At 37.4% G+C, this 18,145-nt stretch overlaps 1 protein-coding gene and 1 pseudogene across 7 annotated transcripts in view; both read right to left on the bottom strand.

The window, feature by feature from the left end:
* ULK4 (unc-51 like kinase 4) overlaps positions 1-18,145 on the bottom strand; it is a 793,903-nt gene that overhangs the window by 150,736 nt on the left and 625,022 nt on the right. For 6 of the 7 annotated variants that reach the window (XR_001899874.3, XM_017955554.2, XM_021933668.2 and 3 more), the window contains one exon: positions 1,170-1,355. Coding sequence is in view for 6 of the 7 variants with exons in the window: in XM_017955554.2 (XP_017811043.2) it covers positions 1,170-1,355 (186 nt within the window). In the remaining variant the exon portion in view is untranslated. Of the gene's footprint in view, positions 1-557; positions 1,082-1,169; positions 1,356-18,145 lie in introns of those variants that run through there. The other variant, XM_017955556.3, reaches the window with a different exon arrangement.
* LOC108584598 lies at positions 2,905-6,005 on the bottom strand (annotated as a pseudogene).

Below are 18,145 nucleotides of genomic sequence, written 5' to 3'. Positions count from 1 at the left end.
GGAATTATAAATGCTGGGGATGAGAAAACATCCATTTTGCCACTACTACAACATAATAATAACTAACCACACAGTGATTAAACCAAGTGATCAAAATTAACATCACCAGTAAGGGGCAAACAGCCACCAAGAGCCTCTGGATGTGATAGATTGAGAAGGACCAATTTACTTCTAGAGTACTCACAAATCGAATCGTGAAGACACATCAAACAGACCCAAACTCAGGGAGATGCTACAAAATACCTGGTCTACACAGGTAGCCAAATGTACCCTCCGACCAGGCCAGACAACAAAAGCTGGTGAAGACGCTGCTGCCATGCACAAGGTGGGCCCAGGAGAGGGCAGTTGGTGGCCAGGTGGGAAGAAAAGCAGAGACACTTCTAAGGAGAGGCTGGTAACTGAAGACCCCTCAGACGCACAGCCTCAACAGAGATGTAGAATGCCTGGGCTCTAGTCAGTTGCAGTGAGCCAAGATCATGCCACTGCACTCCAGCCTGGGCAACAGAGCTAGGCTCTGTCTCAAAAAATAAAAAATAAAAATAAATACATGAAAAGAGAATAGGACTGCATGCTCACTCAAGCCCCTTCCAGTGCTTCGTTCCAGTGGGAGGAGGCCACGCTGACCCCCAAGGCCTCTGAGGGGGGGAAAAACCCAACAAAACCTGGCCTATAATCTTCAAAAATATCATGAAAGACAAAGACTGAAAGACTATTCCAGATTAAAGACACATATCTACCAAAATACATAATCCTGGACTGTATCCTATACCAGAAAAAAGCTATGAAAGTTACTGAGACAGCTGACCCAACTAGAATATGGACAGAAGACCGGTAAAGGAATTTTATCAGTGTTAAATTTCCTGATTTTGATTACTTAAGTAACAGAATATCAATTTTATTTTAGGAAATACATACTTAGATGTTAAGAGGTGCGAGGCACAATGTCTCTAACTTACTCCCAAATGGTTCAGAAAAAATATGTATATATGCAGATGAACAGTATATGACAAATGTCAACAACAGGTGATTAAGAAGAAAGGTGACCGGAGTTCTTTACCACTCTTGCAAATTTTCTGGAAATCTGAAATTAGGTACAAGAAATGGCTATTCACTGCCCTTGTGGCTGCCAGCAAAGCCACCCAGTGTCCCCAGTTTCTATGTAAACTCACCATTCTTCTGAGAATCCTTAACAGAAGCTTCTGTTCCTTTGGGTCCTCCTTGGATGTCAGCAAATGAGCAAAAATTTCCACATTTTCAGGAGAGAGGCTGTCTGGGTTTTCCCCTCCATACAGCTGAACCAGTATAGACAGGCACTTGGATGAAATGTCGAAAATCTCAGGATCTTCATTAGGAAGCTGAAAATTAACAAATAAGACCATTTAAATTTTGTTAAAGATGGTATAGGTACTCAAAAAAAACACAGTAAAATTTGGCTTGATGGGGGTGTCAGCCTGAGTAGTCTGCTGAATACTTTTTACTTTTCTTTCTCTTCTTTTCTTTTTCTTTTTCTTTTTTTTTTTTTTTTTGAGACAGGGTCTCACTCTGTTGCCCAGGCTGGAGTGCAGTGGTATGATCACACCTCTCTCTAGCCTCCACCTCCTGGGCTCAAGTGATCCTCCTGCCTCAGTCTCCTGAGTAGCTGGGAACAAAAGCATACACCACCATCTTGCCCAGCTCATTTTTTTGGGGGGGGGTAGAGATATAGTCTCCCTATGTTGCCCAGGCTAGTTTTGAACTCCTGGGTTCAAGGAATTCTCCTTCCTTAGACTCCCAGAGTGCTGGGATTTCAGGCATGAGCCACTGCGCCCAGCCTAAATACTTTTTAAAATACATCTTTTTCAAAGTGTATATAGTTGCTCAAACAAAACTAACAGCACAAAATCAGAAGGTCATATATTCTTCTTTTTAAAAAAGTTTTTTTATTATTTTATTTTTATTGGCACATAATTATACATTTTTATGGGGTACAGTGTGAGGTTTCAATACACATATACAATGTATAATAATCAAATTATGGTAATTAACATATCCTTTACCTCATACATATATCCTTTTATTGTGGTGAGAACATTCAAAATCCTCTCTTCCAGCTATTTTGAAATATACATTACATTATTATTAACTATAGTGCAGTGAAACGCTAGACCCGAACTCCTATTTAATTGTAACTGTACCCATTGACCCGCTTCATAGTAACTCTATATTTAACCTTTTGAAGAACTGCCAGACTGTTTTCCAAAGCTGCCACTTGTACCAGCAATGTATGAAAATTCCATTTTCACTAACACTTGTTATTATCTGTCTTTTCAGTTAGAGTTATCCTAGTAGGTCTGCAGGGGTAACTCATTGTGGTTTTCCGACGTACTTCCCTGACGGCTAATGATGAGGGGTACCTTTTCATGTGCTGATTGGCCATTTGTGTATCTTCAGAGAAATGTCTGTGCAGACCCTTTGCCCGTTTTAAAAATAGGTCATTTGTCTTTATACAGTTGAGTTCTAAGAGTTCTTTATCTATTTTAAATACAAGTTCCTTAACAAACATATAATTTAAAAGTTTTTTTTTCCTTTCTGCAAGTTGTCTTTTCACTTTCTTGATATTGTCCGTTGAAGTAAAAAATATTTTTAATTTTGAAAACTCTAACAAGTTTTTTTAATACTTGGGTATATGTATGATTTCAGTGACATATATCTAAGAATGTTTTATTTTATTTTTATTTTTTGGGAGACAGCATCTCTCTCTGTCACTCAGGCTGGAGTGCAGTGGTACAAACATAGCTTACTGCAGCCTCAACCTCCTGGCTTCAAGCAATCCTCCCACCTCAGCCTCCTGAGTAGCTGGGACCACAGTGGTACACTGTCACACCTGGCTAATTTTTAAATTTTGTGTAGAGACAGGTCTCACTATGTTGCCAAGGCTAGTCTTGAACTCCTGGGCTCAAGCAATCCTCCTGCCTTGTCTTCCCCAAAGTGCTGAGAGTACAGACAAGAGCCACCACACCCAATCATGCCCAAGTTTTCTTTTAAGAGCTTTATAGCTTTAGCTTTTTACATTGAGGTCTTTGATGCCTTTTGAGTTAATTTTTATATATGGTGTAAGTAGAGGTCCAATTTTATTCTTTTGCATGTGAATTAAACTTTTATTTTGAGATATTTGTAGGTTCACATGCAGTTGTAAGAACCAATACAGAGAGATTCCATATATACTTCACCCAGTTTCCCCAATGGAAACATCTTGTATAGTAACTATGGCACAGTATCACAGCTCGGACATTAGCCATCAACCTTATTCTGATTTTACTAATTTTACATGTGTGTGCATATGTGTGTTTGTATACACTGTATTTAGCTCTGTGCAACTTAGCCACACGTGTAGATTTGGTGACAACCACCACCACCACCAAGATAAAGAAGAGTTCCATCACAAGGATTCCATTATAGTAAGAGCCAACTCTCACTCTCCTCCACCCTGAACCACTGGTGACCACAAACCGGTTTGCCATTTTGTCATTTCAAGTATGTTACATAAATGGAATCACACTGTATATATGGTTTTCTTCACTCAGCATAATTTCTTTAAAATCCATCCAAGTTTTTGTGTAACAATAGTTCATTTCTTTTTGAGTACTATTCCATGACATAGATGTACCATAGTTTAACTAACTCACCCGTAAAGAAAATGTGAGTTGTTCCCAATTTGGAGCTATTACAAATAAAACTACTGTGAACATTTGCACAAGTTTTTGTGTGAACATCAGCTTTCATTCCTCTGGGATAAATGCCCAAGAGTACAATGGCTGGGTTGTATGAGAGATACATATTTAGTTCTTTAAGAAACTGTCAAACTGTTTTCTAAGGCAGCTGTAGCGTTTTACCATTTTACATTCCTAGCATCAATGTACAAAAGATCCAATTTCTCAGCATCTCCACTAGCACTTAGCATTTTGTTTTGTTTTGTTTTGCCACTCTGATAGACAGGTGGTGGTATCTCGTTGTAGTTTAAATTCACATTTCCCTAATGGCAACTGATAGTAAACATCTTATCACCTATTCATGACTTTTGCCCTTTGTTAACTGGATGTTTGATTCTTTATTCTTGATATTTGAAAGTTCTTTAAATATTCTAGATACGCCTTTCTTAGATATACGGTTTTGCAAATATTTTCTCCCAGTCTGTAGCTTGCCTTTTCATCCATTTTACTGAGTCTTTTGAAGACAAAAAAAAGTTAATTTTGATGAAGTCCAATTACTGGTTTTAGTTCTTAGCAACTGTGCTTGTGGTGGCAAGTACAAAAAACTCTTTGCCAAAACACATGTCCTGAAGACTTTCTGCTATATTTTTTTCTAAAGGTTTTATAGTTTTATATTTTACATTTAATTCACTTAATTTTGGGTTAATTTTTATATAAAATATGAGGTTTAGGTAAAGGATTTTACTGTTGTTTAGTTTTGCCACTGGGTATCCAATTGCTCCACCACCATTCTTGAAAAGCCTATTGTTGTCCTATGGTATTGCATGTTTAATGAACTGGCAACAAAAGAAAGGCAGAGGAACTGGTCTAAGAAAGGCAGAGGAACTTTGTCTTATAAGAATTAGAACCAAGGGGCTCCATAATCATCTGACATCAGTTCCGTGTTGTATCTATGATGGTTAGAAATGTACATGACAGGAACTCTAGGAATCTTATAGATTCTTCTTTTAGGGTCTCTGGTCAACCATGGCCACAATGTGACACTTAATTCTGGGTTATTCTCTGTTTTAGGCAGTCTTCTGCGTAGGTTCCTCTGTGTGTGCATGGTAACTTTTCAAATCTTGGATCCTTGATGATCCTTGGAGTCACTCAATACTTCCGCCCCAATTTCTCAATTTCAGCCATTATACAATCAGTTATACAAGGGATACACTTGGCATACAGACTGTCCATCACTGACTGCACTAAGTCCAGTTTGGCTTTAGTGGAAAAGTTGGTATTGACAAGGATGTGGTAAGGTGGGCCCAGCTGTGTGATATATTGGAAAAATAAGTGGAACGGTGTTGAGAAACTTCTCCTCTAGCACACTTTTTAGGTTTTAATCAATCTTTTCTTTAAGCCTTTGATCTGAGACTAAGCATTCACTTCATGATTGCATACTTCCTTGTTTTCTTTTGCTTCTCCATGGTCACGTCATATTCGTGTTTCTTCTGGAATCTATTAATTGTTAGTATACAGAAATGCAATTGATTTTTTACTGAGGTATAACTGATATACAAAAACTTACACATATTTAATGTATACATTTTGATGAATTTTGTTTATTGATCTTGTATCCTGAAACCTTGTTGAACTCACTTATTAATTCTAGGAGTCTTTTTGAAGATTCTTCGGCATTTTCTACATAGATAATTGTGTCACCTGTAAATACAGATAGGTTTATTTCTTCCTTTCCATTGGGTATTCCTTTTCTTTCTTTCCGTACCCTACTACACTGGCTAGAACCTCCACAAAGATGTTAAATGAGATTAGTGTGAGTAGACACTCTTGCCTTGTACCTAATCTTAGGGAGAAAGGATTTAGTAATTCATTATTAAGTATCATGCTAGCTGTAAATTTTTCATAGATGCCCTTTACCAGGTTGAGAAGATTCCCCCTCTAATCCTAGTTTGATAACTTTTTACCATGAATAAATGCTGGTGGTTTTGTCAATTACTTTTTCTGTATCAATCCATATGATCATGTAATATTTAATATTTAACCTGTTTATATGGTAAAATACATTAATTGATGTTTCAATGTTGAACAAGCCTTGCACATCTGGAATAACTCCTGCTCTGCTCATTCTCTTTATACATTGATGTATTTGATTTGTTAATATTTTGCTGAGGAGTTTTATATCTAAGTTTACAAGAGATACTGATTGTAAGTCTTTTTTGGAGAGGACTTTGTCTTAGTTTAGTATCAGGGTAATATCACCCCTATAAAATGAGTTGGGAAATGTCCCCTCTTCTATTTATGTCTGTAATCCCAGCACTTTGGGAGGCCAAGGCGGGCAGATCATCTGAGGTCATGAGTTGGAGACCAGCCTGACCAACATGGAGAAACCCCATCTCTACTGAAAATACAAAATTAGCTGGGCGTGGTGGCACATGCCTGTAATCCCAGCTACTCAGGAGGCTGAGGTGGGAGAATCAAATGAACTTGGGAGGCAGAGGTTGTGGTGAGCCGAGATCATGCCACTGCACTCCAGCCTGGGCAACAAGAGTGAAAACTCAGTCTCAAAAAAGAGAAAGAAATTATATAAAATTGATACTTAATTCTTCTTTAACTATTTGGTAAAATTTTCCAGTGAAATCATCTGGGCCCAGGGATTGCTTTTTTAGGAGTATTAAATTATAAATTCAATTTCTTTAATGATTATAGGACTATTCAAGTGTTCATGTTGGTTGAGTTCCAGTAGTTTTGGAAGAATTGGCTCATTTCTTCCAAGTTACAGAATTTATGAACATAAAATTGTTCACAGCTTTCCCTTATTATTCTTTAAATGGCTGATATACACTGATATCTCTTGTTTCATCCCTTATATTGATAATTTCTGTCCTCTCTCTTCTTTGTCAGTTGGATAGAGGTTTTTCAATTTTACTGATTTTTTTTCAGGGTCAGCTTTTTGTTTCATTGATTTCTCTGTATTGTTTTCCTGTTTTCAATTTCATTGATTTCTGGTTTGATCTTTATAATTCCTTCCCTTTAGCTTGTTTTGAGTTAGCTTTGTTATTCTTCCAGTTTATGGAGGTGAGAACTTAGATTATTGATTTAAAATCTTTCCCTTTTTCACCTTTTGTCTATAAGCTTTTGGTTTTTTCTCTCAGGACTGCTTTTAGCTGTAGTCTACATATTTGGATGTTTTCATTTTCATTCAGTTCTATGCATTTAAAAAGCTTCTTGTGTGACTTCCTCTTGGACCCATGAGTTATTAGTGTGTTTACTTTTTAAACGTTGGAAATTTTCCTATTGTCCTTCTCTTATTGATTTCTAGTTTGATTCCATTGTTATCAGAGAACAATGCTCTGTACTATTTCAATTCTTTTAATATTTCTTGAAATTTCTTTTATGACCTAGGATACAGTCTATTAGTGGTGAGTGTTCCATGGGCACTGGAAAAAAATGTGCATTCTGTTGTTGTGTGAAGTGCTCTCTATATATCAATTATATCCTGTTGGTTGAGTGTATTGTTCAATTTTTCTATATTCTTGATTTGTCTAGTTGTTCTATTAATTCGTAAGTGGGAAAGCCCCAACTATCATTGTTAATTTGTCTATTTATCTTTTTAGCCCTATCATTTTTTTTTTTGTATTTCATGTATTTTGAGGTCTTGTGGTTTGGAATGAATACATTTAAATTAGTTATGTCATTTCAGTGGCTAGATCTTTTAATCATGAGGTAATGTCCCTTTCTGCCTCTGGTAATTTTCCCTGAAGTTGTCTTTATCTGATTTTAATATAACCACTCCTGCTTTTAAAAATATTTTCATGATACACATTTTTCTTCCTTTTACTTTCACCTGCCTATATCATTATATTTGAGGTTTCTTGTAGACAGCATGCTGTTGGATCATGTTTTGTTACTCTGCTATGGTTTGAATGTGTTCCCCAAAAAGCATATGTAGGAAATTTAATCCCCAGTGCAACAGTGTTGGGAGGTGGAACCTTTAAGAGGTGAGTAAGTCATGAGGGTTCCACCCTCATAAATGGATTAATTCTGCCACAAAGGGAGTAGAGTCATTATCACAGGATTAGGTTCCTTATAAAAGGACAAGTTTGGGCTCCCTGCTGCGTATGTGCATGTGCTCATGCTCTCTCTCTTGCCCTCTTTGCACTTCCTTCATGTGATGCCTTCTGGCATATTATGACACAGCAAGAAGGCCCTTGACAGATGCCAGCCACCTGATTCAGACTTCCAAGCCTTCAGAACTGTGACTCAATACATTTCTGTTCATTATAAATTGCTTAGCCTCTGGTATTATGTTATAGCAGCACAAAATGGACTAAGAACTCTAATCATCTATATTTTTAAAAAATGATTTCAACTTTTATTTTAGATTCGGGGGTAGATGTGCAGGTTTGTTACCTGGGTATACTGCATGATGCCAAGGTTTGGGGTATAACTGATTCCGTCACCCAGGTACTGAGTATAGTATTCAATAGTTTTCCAACCTTTGCCACCCTCTCTTTCTCCCCCATCTAGCAGTCCCCAGTGTCTATTTTTGCCATCTTTATATCCATGAATACCCAGTGGTTAGCTCCAACTTGTAAGTGAGAACATGAGGCATTTGGTTTTTGTCTCTGTGTTAATTGACTTAGGATAATGGCCTCCAACTCCATCCATGTTGCTGCAAAGGACATAATTTCATTCTTTTTTATGGATGTATAGTATTTTATGCTGTATATGTATCACATTCTCTTTATCCAATCCACTGGTGATGGGCACCTATGTTGATTCCATGTCTTTGCTATTGTGAATAGTGCTGCAATGAATGTACAAGTGCATGTGTCTTTTTGGTAGAACAATTTGTTTTCTTTTGGATATGTATCCAGTAATGGGATTGCTGAGTCAAATGGTAATTCTGCTTTAAGTTGAGAATTCTCCAAATGGCTTTCCATAATGGCTGAACTAATTTACATTACCACCAACAGTGTATAAGCATCCTCTTCTCTCCACAGTCTCACCAGCGTCTGTTTTTTTAACTTTTTAATAACAGCTATTCTGAATGGTGTGAGATGGTATCTCATTGTGGTGTTGATTTGCATTTGTCTGATGACTCATTATGTGGAGCACTTTTTCATATGCTTGCTGGCCGCTTGTATGTCTTGTTTTAAGGAATGTCTGTTCAAGTCTTCTGTCCATTTTTTAATGAGTTTTTTTTGTTATGTTTTGTTTTTTGCTTTTTCAATTGTTTAAGTTCTTTATAGATTCTGGATATTAGACCTTCATCAGATACATAGCACGCAAATATTTTCTCCCATTCTCTAGGTTGTCTGTTTCTTTTGCTGTACAGAAGCTCTTTAGTTTAATTAGGTCCTGTTCGTCAGTTTTTGTGTGTGTTGCAATTGCTTTTGAGGATGTAGTCCCAAATTATTTTCCAGGGCCTATGTCCAGAGGGGTGTTTCCTAGGTTTTCTTCTAGGATTCTTACAGTTTGAGGTCCTACATTTAAATCTTTCATCCATTTTCAGTTAATTTTTGTATATGGTGAAAGATAGGGGTCAAGTTTCATTCTTTTGCCTATGGCTAGCCAGCTATTCCAGCACCGTTTATTAAATAGGGAATCCTTTTCCTGTTGCATATTTTTGTTGACTTTGTTGAAGATCAGGTGGTTGTAGGTGTGCAGCTTTATTTCTGGGTTCTGTATTCTGTTTCATTGGTCTATGTGTCTGTTTCTCTAACAGTACCATGCTGTTTTGGTTACTGCAACACTATAGTATAGTTTGAAGTTGGTTAATGTGATACTTCCAGCTTTGTATTTTTTGCTTAGAATTGCTTTAACTATTTGAGCTCTTTTTGGTTCCATACAAACTTTAGAATGGCTTTTTCTAGTTCTGTGAAAAATGTCGGTAGCTTGATAGGAATAGCATTGAATCTGAAAATTGCTTGGGCAGTTATCTCTGTCCTATAATTGGTGCATTTAGACCATTTACATTTAAGGTAAATACTGGGGGACTAGGGCTTAAGTCTAACATGCAATTTTATTATTTGTCTTCTGTTTCCTGTTTCTCATTCTGCTCATTCTCTTTTTTCTACCTTCCTGTGGGTTACTTGAACATTCTATTTTTCCAGTCATGATGATTAAATTTATTTTACTCCCTGATTTATTATTCGTTTCCCAGGGCTGCCATAGCAAAGTACCACTAACTGGGTGTCATACACAATAGAAATTTACTGTCAAGTAGTCCTGGATGATAGAAGTCTGAAATCAATCTTCCTCAGAAACCCATAGCTGAATCCTTCTTTGCTTCTTCCTAGCTTCTAGTAATTTACTGGCAATTTTTGGTATTCCCTAGCTTGCAGTTACATAATTTCAATATCTTCCCTCATCATTTCATGGTGTTCTTTTGTGCCTGTGTCTTTACCTGGCCATATTCTTATAAGAACACCAGTCTTATAAGACTGGATTTGGGGCCTACCCTTCTCAACACTGGATTTGGGGCCTACCCTTCTCAACTCTGCCTTTATCTCAACTAGTTACATCTGGAATGACACCAGTTCCAAATAAGGTCACATTCTGAGGTACTGGGAGCTACAACTTCAAAATTATCTTTTGTGTGTGTGTGTGTGTGGAGGGCACAATTCAACCCATTCCACTTCCTATCATCTTTGCTTCTTCTGTGTTCAGCTGTTTTCTTTATTTCCTTGGTCTTTCTGCATCTTGCTGTTAGGCTTTCCCAAATGTCTTGTGGTCTTTGGTTTTCTATTTTATGACTGGAAGATTGGGTAGATTATTACAGGCAGCTGGCTTGAACTTCCTATTTGTCTATGCCTGTTTCTTTAAGGAATTTCCCCTTTTGCCCACCCCATTTGCATTCTGTGTTTCCCTCAAACTCCCCAATGCTTCTCCCCTAGGCCAACCCCCATGTTAGAAATCACCTCAGATAGACAGTTCACCCTCTCTACAGTGCAGTCCCACAAAGCAGAGCAACGTGTATTGGGGAGGGGTCTGATTGGCCTGTTTTGAATGTTAACCTTCAATTAGGCTGGTAGATGCCTAGGGCCTCTACCAATGTTCTACCTCACTCTGAGGTTATAGATCTTCTGCAGCTGTTCCTACTTTCTCCTTAGTTTTATCCTGTATACCTTCTGGGTGATAGGTTTCGCCACCATTTCAATTCAGTTCCATCTGCTTTCTATCATCTAGTAATTGCACAACATTTCGTTTCCATTAACAAAACTTTTTCTGTTCTCCCAGCCCTGTAAGATACATTTAATCCTTCCCTATTTTCAAGAATTTAGATACTTGGTGAGATTGAAACCAGCTTTTATTTCAATTTATTCTAATACGTCTTTATTTTTTAGTTCAAATAACTGGAGGATGTTTATCATAATATTTTAAATGGCAGTTTATTTCCTGGATCCTTGTAGATCTGAAAATGTCTTTTGTTTTGTTTTGTTTTGCTACAAAAAACAAATATTGTGCAGATATAACATCTTTCTATTTTCCCTGGCACAACAGGGAAGGGTACACCCAACTGCCTGAAACAACAAACTAGCATACAAATGCATGACGCAATGGTTCTTAAGACAGTAGACATAAGATAATGAAGAACAGTGGTCCCTAAGAGATGGGACACAAATAGGGTGAGAGGTCTCCTGTGGTCCCAGATTAGAGACTTGAGAGAGTTTCCAGGCCTATGTAAAGGAAGGACAACAGAGGTGGATCCAAGTGGATTCCTTAAGTTGAGAAGACAGAGCAAAAAGTCCTGCAAGACCAAAGCAGCTAGAGTTGATAGGACAAAGTAACAGAGACAACAAATCAGGCCGAGGCTCATTCAGGAAGAAACAGATAACCTGGATAGCACATTATCCATTAGAGAAAATAAATTTATGGCTAAAAACCATCCTACAAAAGAACAAAAACAACAACAACAACAAACATACTCAAGAGCCAGATGACTTTACTGGTGAATTCTACCAAACATTTAAGGAAAAAGTAATACAAATTCTACCATCTTCCACAAAACTAAGAAAAAGGGAACACTTCTGAACTCATTCTCTGAGGTCAATACTACCTTGATACCCAAACCAGACAAAGATATTACAAAAAACAACAACAATAACAACAAAAACCCACTATACGCCAATATCCCTTAAGAATATACATGCCAAAACCCTCAACAAAATAGTAGCAAACCAAATCAGCAATATGTGAAAAGTATTATAGACCATTACCAAGTGGGATTTATCCTAGGAATTCAAAATTAGTTTAACATGTGAAAATGTCTCAATGTTCTATGCAGCAGCAATAGAATAAAGAACAAAAACTACATGACCCTCTCAAGAGTCACACAAGAAGCATTTCACAGAATTAACTATTAAAAACATTCAACAAATTAGGAACAGAAGGTAACTGTCTTAACTGATAAAGGACATCTACGAAAAACTTATTGCTAACGTACTTACTGGCAAAAGAGTGAACTCCCTTCCCCTAAGATCATGAATAAAGAGAGATGTCCACTCTTCCCATATTCATCATTATAATGGAGGCTCTAGCTAGAAAAATAAAAAGCACCGAAAAAGAAGTAAAACTCTACTTGCAAAAGATACAATCTTATACATAGAAAATCCTAAGGAACCCTTTAAAGAACTTTTAGGACAAATAAACAAGTTCATCAAGGTTGCAGGGTATGAGATCGATATACAAAAATCAATTGTATTTCCATACACTAACAATTAATAACCTAAAGTTGAAATTAAGAAAATAATTTCATTTATAATAGCGTTAAAACAAATGGCATATTTAGGAATAAAGGCAGCAAAAAATATAATATATACTGAAAAGTACAAAACATTGTAAAAAACATTTTAAAAAATTAGGCTGGGTGCGGCGGCTCACTCCTGTAATCTCAGCACTTTGGGAGGCCAAGGAGGGCAGATCACGAGATCAGGAGATCGAGACCATCCTGGCTAACACGGTGAAACCCCGTCTCTACTAAAAATACAAAAAATTAGCTGGGCGTGGTGGCAGGCGCCTGTAGTCCTAGCTACTCGGGAGGCTATGGCAGGAGAATGGCGTAAACCCAGGAGGCGGAGCTTGCAGTGAGCCAAGATCGTGCCACTGCACTCCAGCCTGGGTGACAGAGTAAGACTCCATCTAAAAAAAAAAAAAATTAAAGACAGTCTACATAAATGAGAAAATTTTCCATGTTCATGGATCAGAAGACTGAACACTGTTAAGATGACAACACACTCAGAATTGATCTATAGATTCAAAGCATTCTCTATCAAAATTATAGTTGTCTTGTTTGGCAGAAATTGTTAAGTTGATACTAAAATTCATATGGAAATGCCAGGAACCAAGAATAGCCAAAACAACATTACAAAGGAAGAGCATGGTTGGAGGATTCCTACTTCCTAATTTTAAAATTTACTACAAAGCAACAGTAATCCAACAAATGTGGTACTGGCATAAGATAGATCTAGAGACCAATGAAATAGAATTAGGAACCCAGACAAACCTTTACATATACGTCAATTAGTTTTAACAACGGTGCCAAGACAATTCAATAGGGGGAAAATAGTATTCTCTACAAATGGTGCTGAGACAACTGGACATATAAAAAAATGAAATTGGACCCCACACCACACCATATATAAAAATTAACTTAAGATGGATCAAAACTTAATTAAGAGCTAAATGTGGCTGGGTGCTCTAGTCCCAGCACTTTGGGAGGCAAAGGCAGGTGGATTGCTTGAGCCCAGGAGTTTGACAACAGCCTGGGGAATGCAGCAAAACCCCATCTCTACAAAAAATACAAAAATTAGCCAGACATGGTGGCACACACTTATAGACCCAACTTCTCAGGAGGCTGAGGTGAGAGGATGGATTGAGTCCAGGAGGGGGAGGCTGCAGTGAGTGGAGATCACGCCACTGCACTCTAGACTGGGTAACAGAGTAAGACTCCATCTCATAAATAAATAAATAAATAAATAAATAAATAAATAAATAAAACATATAGATAACACAGGAGCAAGTCTTGTGAACTTAGGTTAGACAACAGTTTCTTATGTATGATGCTAATGGCACAAGCAACAAAAGGAAAAAAGAGATAAACTAGACTTCATCAAAATCTAAAACTGATTTGCTATAAAGGATATAACCAAGAAAGTAAAAAGACAACCCACAAGAGAAATATTTTATAAATCTGATACCTAATAAGGGACTTGTATAGACATGATATATAATATTTCTTACAACTCACTGATTTAAAAAATGATCCGATTTTTTAAAGAGCAAAAGATTTTAACAGATATTTCTCCAAAGAAGGTATGAAAATAGACAAGAAGAATAGGAAAAGATGCTCAATATCATTAGCCATCAAGAAAATGCAAATTAACGGCCGGGCACAGTGGCTCGCACTTGTAATCCCAGCACTCTGGGAGGCCGAGGCGGGCAGATCACCTGAGGTCAGGAGTTTGAGACCAGCCTGGTCAACATGGTGAAACCTCATCTCTACTAAAAATGCAAAAATTAGCCGGGCATGGTGGCATGTACCTGTAGTCCCAGCTACTTGGGAGGCTGAGTCAGAAGAATTGTTTGAACCCGGGAGGTGGAGGTTGCAGTGAGCAGACATCATGTCACTATACTCCAGCCTGGGTGACAGAGCGAGACCCGGTCTCAAAAAAAAAAAAGAAAAGAAAAGAAAACGCAAATTAAAACCACCATGAGATATCACTTCATACTCCATAGAAGGACTACAATAAAAAACACAGACAGTATCAAGCAGTTGGTCAGTATGTGGAGAACTGAAACCCTCATATACTGCTAGTGGAAATGTTAATGGTACAGGCACTCTGGAAAACAGTTCCTTTAAAGGTTAGACATAGGTTTACCATATGACCCAGATCCCAGGTATATACTGAACAAAAGAAAGTCTATGTTTACATAGCAATTTGTACACAAATGTTCATAGCAATGTTATTCATAATAGCCAAAAAGTGAAAACAACTGAAATGTCCATCAACTGATGAATGGATACACAAATGCGATACACTCATATAATGGAATATTATTTAGGGATAACAAAGAATGAAGCACTGATCCATGCAACAAACATGAATGAATCCTGAAAATATAAAGCTAAAAGAACAAAAAAATCAAATTATATATTTCCATATATATGAAATACCCAAAAAAGGCCAATTTATAGAAACAGAAAGTAAATTAGTGATTGACTAGAGTTGTAGAGGGGAGGGAATGGAGAATGACTTTTAATGAGTATGAGATTGCTGTTGGGGATGATGAAAATATTCTGGAATTAAATAATGGTTGCATGAATTAGGTACTTTTGAGAGGTTAATTTTAGGGTATGTGAATTACTGTGCAATAAAACCGTTATTTAAAAAAAAAAGTTAATTGTACACGAAGTCTTCAAGAAAACTGAAAAGGAAGAAACACTTCCTAATTCATTCTCTGAGTTCAATATTATCCTGATACCCAAACTAGACAGTCACCTACCACCAGGGACAGGGAAAAATGAAAGAAAACTAGACAAAGACAGCATAAGTAAATGCCATTCTTCCAAATGTCTTTGTCTCTACATGGCTGTCTTCTCAAAAGGACACCAGTCATATTGGATTGGGGTCCCACCATACCCCAGTGTAACCTCATCTTAACTAACTATACCTGCAAGAACACTGTTTACAAATAAGGATATTCTAGAGGAGTGGAGGTTAAGACTTCAACATATCTTTTCCAGAGGACACAAGTTAACCCATAACAATGTACTCCAAATCACAAGATCATCTCAATAGAAAAAGTATTTCACAATATCCAACACCTATTTACAATGTGAACTAGGGGTGGAAGGGAACTTCTTGTAAACCAAAAACAAAATCCTAAGGTCCCCCAAACATGTGAATAGTCTTCTCCTCAGCCAGGGCACTCTATAACTGAACCTGAAAGACTGGTTCAGGGAGGTGGGGGGTCTAGACATGCCTTATTATACCCTCCAGCATTAACATCAACACATACCTTTCGTCTGATAAGAAACATTTACAATCTATTCTCTGTGAAGTCTGCTACTTAGAGGCTTTATCTGCATGATAAAACTTTGTTCTCCACAACCTCTTATCATAACCCAGACATTCCTTTTTTTTTTTTTTTTTTTTTTTTTCATTTTGAGACAGAGTCTCACTCTGTCGCCCAGGCTGGAGTGCAGTGGCGCTATCTCGGCTCACTGCAACCTCTGCCTCCTGGGTTCAAGCGATTCTCCTGCCTCAGCCTCCCGAGTAGCTGGGATTACAGAGATTACAGGTGCCACTAAGCCCATCTAATTTTTATATTTTTAGTAGAGACAGGGTTTCACCATGTTGGTCAGGCTGGTCTCAAACTTCTGACCTCAGGTGATCCACCTGCCTTGGCCTCCCCAAGTGCTGTGATTACAGGCATGAGCCACCATGCCTGGCAAACTTTCTATCGATAATCACTCTTTCAACCAATTGCCAATCAGAAAAATTTTAGATCTAGCTATAACTTGGAAGCCTCCTCCACTCCCCTTTTCGTGGACATTCCTCAACCTGATAAAGGTTGTGTAGGAGACTGAATGCTTTCCCCTGAAATTACAAAGACAGACAGCATGTCTCCTCTCACTGCTGTTTGGAAAATTCTGGCCAATGCAATCAGCACACCCCCTACCTGAAGCTCCACCAGATGCATCCAGATTGGAAACAGTAGTAGTACAGTAACTTTACTTGAGTAAGTCTGATCCTGTATGTAGAAAATCAGATGTAATTAACAGACAAGGTACCAGAGTCCATGAGTGAGTTTAACAAAGTTGCAGGATTCAAGAAAAACACACAAAATCAATTGTGATTTTCATCCAAGTAGCAATCAGAAATTGCAATTAAAACAATACCAGTATAATATCATCAAAAAATTGGAAATGCTTAGGGATAAATCTGACACAGGATGAAGGATATATATATGAAAAATACAAAATATTGCTGAAAGTAAAAAGGATTTAAATAAATGGAAAGCTATACCGTGTTCATTAGTCAGATAACTTGATATTGTTCCCAATATTTTCCCCAAATTACTTTATAGATTCAACACAATCTCAATACCAAATCTCACAAGTTTTTTCTGTCAAACCTAACTTTATTGCAAGCATTCTTATTAGCCACCTCAAATGCTTTATTTGGAGAGATGATATATAAAAGAATACACACATACAACTTGGAAATACTTCATAGTAAACTTACATTTGAATTTTAAAACCTGTTCTACAACAATTTAAAATCACAGTTGTGTTGTATTTACTTCCCGTTATCCAATCTACACAATATAATGCATTTCAAAATCTTTCACATTTTATATTCTATTTTAAAAATAATGCCTGGTACAGTGCTTTGTCAAAAAGTATATGAAAATATTTATTTTCAGAGAAGATATTAAGTAGCCAAGAAAGAAAAAAAATAATCACTCAATTCTACTTTTTTATACTACCAAAAAGCACTTGAAGAAGAGACTTGTCCATTTTGTTAGGATATCTTTAACAAAAGATTTCCCATTAGGCCATCAATACTGTTCCGCTTCACTTTCATCTATCACTCCTGCCCAAACTCAGTTGAAGAGGCAGCAGAAAATATCATTAAGCTGATGAATGGTGGTAATTCCAGATGACAGAGCTCAAGGAAACACTATTTGCCCAGGGCCTTGACACTGTCCCCTTTCTCTTCAGAAGGATACTTGGTATCCTTCGATCCCAGGTACACCATATTTTTAAATGTGGGAATTTAGAAGGCAGAAAACCTGCCACCATTTTTTTTTTTTTTTTTTTTTTTTTACTAATTTAGTTTTAAGTTTACATATCACAAAATAGAGTACCAGGGTGTTAAAAAAGAAACGTAAAAACAAGTTGAAAATCACAGATAGGTAAGCTCAACCTTGCCTTCTGGGCCTCCTGCACTGCCCTAATTAACTTTCCTAAGGCTCTTTCCACGTATATTATGAACAGACAGTTTCATGTCAATAACAAAAGAAGTGGAAAGCATCATTCATTTAAAAAGTCATAACCATCAATATAGGAGATTTAAACAATTCTACTGAAGCAACCAAGTTTCAGAAACCACAGAGGATAAATGTGTTAACAGTGAATGCGAGGATGCTGAGTTCTGTGGAAAAGCTCTGGCCTGATCATGTCTTTTCTGCTCTCCCTACTTTAGACATTCAGGTGGATTCTGCCACCACTGGATGAGTGACATGGGTTTGAGACAGCCACCCAAGAAGTAACCAACGCTCTACTATGCTCCATTGTGCTCCTACAATCCATTTTCCCCATCTCACCAGCACCCACCTCTGCCCCTTGCACATTAAGCCTGAACACTGGCCTTCCCTCACTCCTCTAAACTTACCAGGCATGGTGCCACTCAGGGTATTTGCATCTGCAATCTCCTCTGCCTGGG

This window comes from Papio anubis, chromosome 2, assembly GCF_008728515.1.
Source record: "Papio anubis isolate 15944 chromosome 2, Panubis1.0, whole genome shotgun sequence".
In the NCBI taxonomy this organism is placed as follows: domain Eukaryota; kingdom Metazoa; phylum Chordata; class Mammalia; order Primates; family Cercopithecidae; genus Papio; species Papio anubis.
This window is presented reverse-complemented; position numbering and strand designations above follow the sequence as displayed.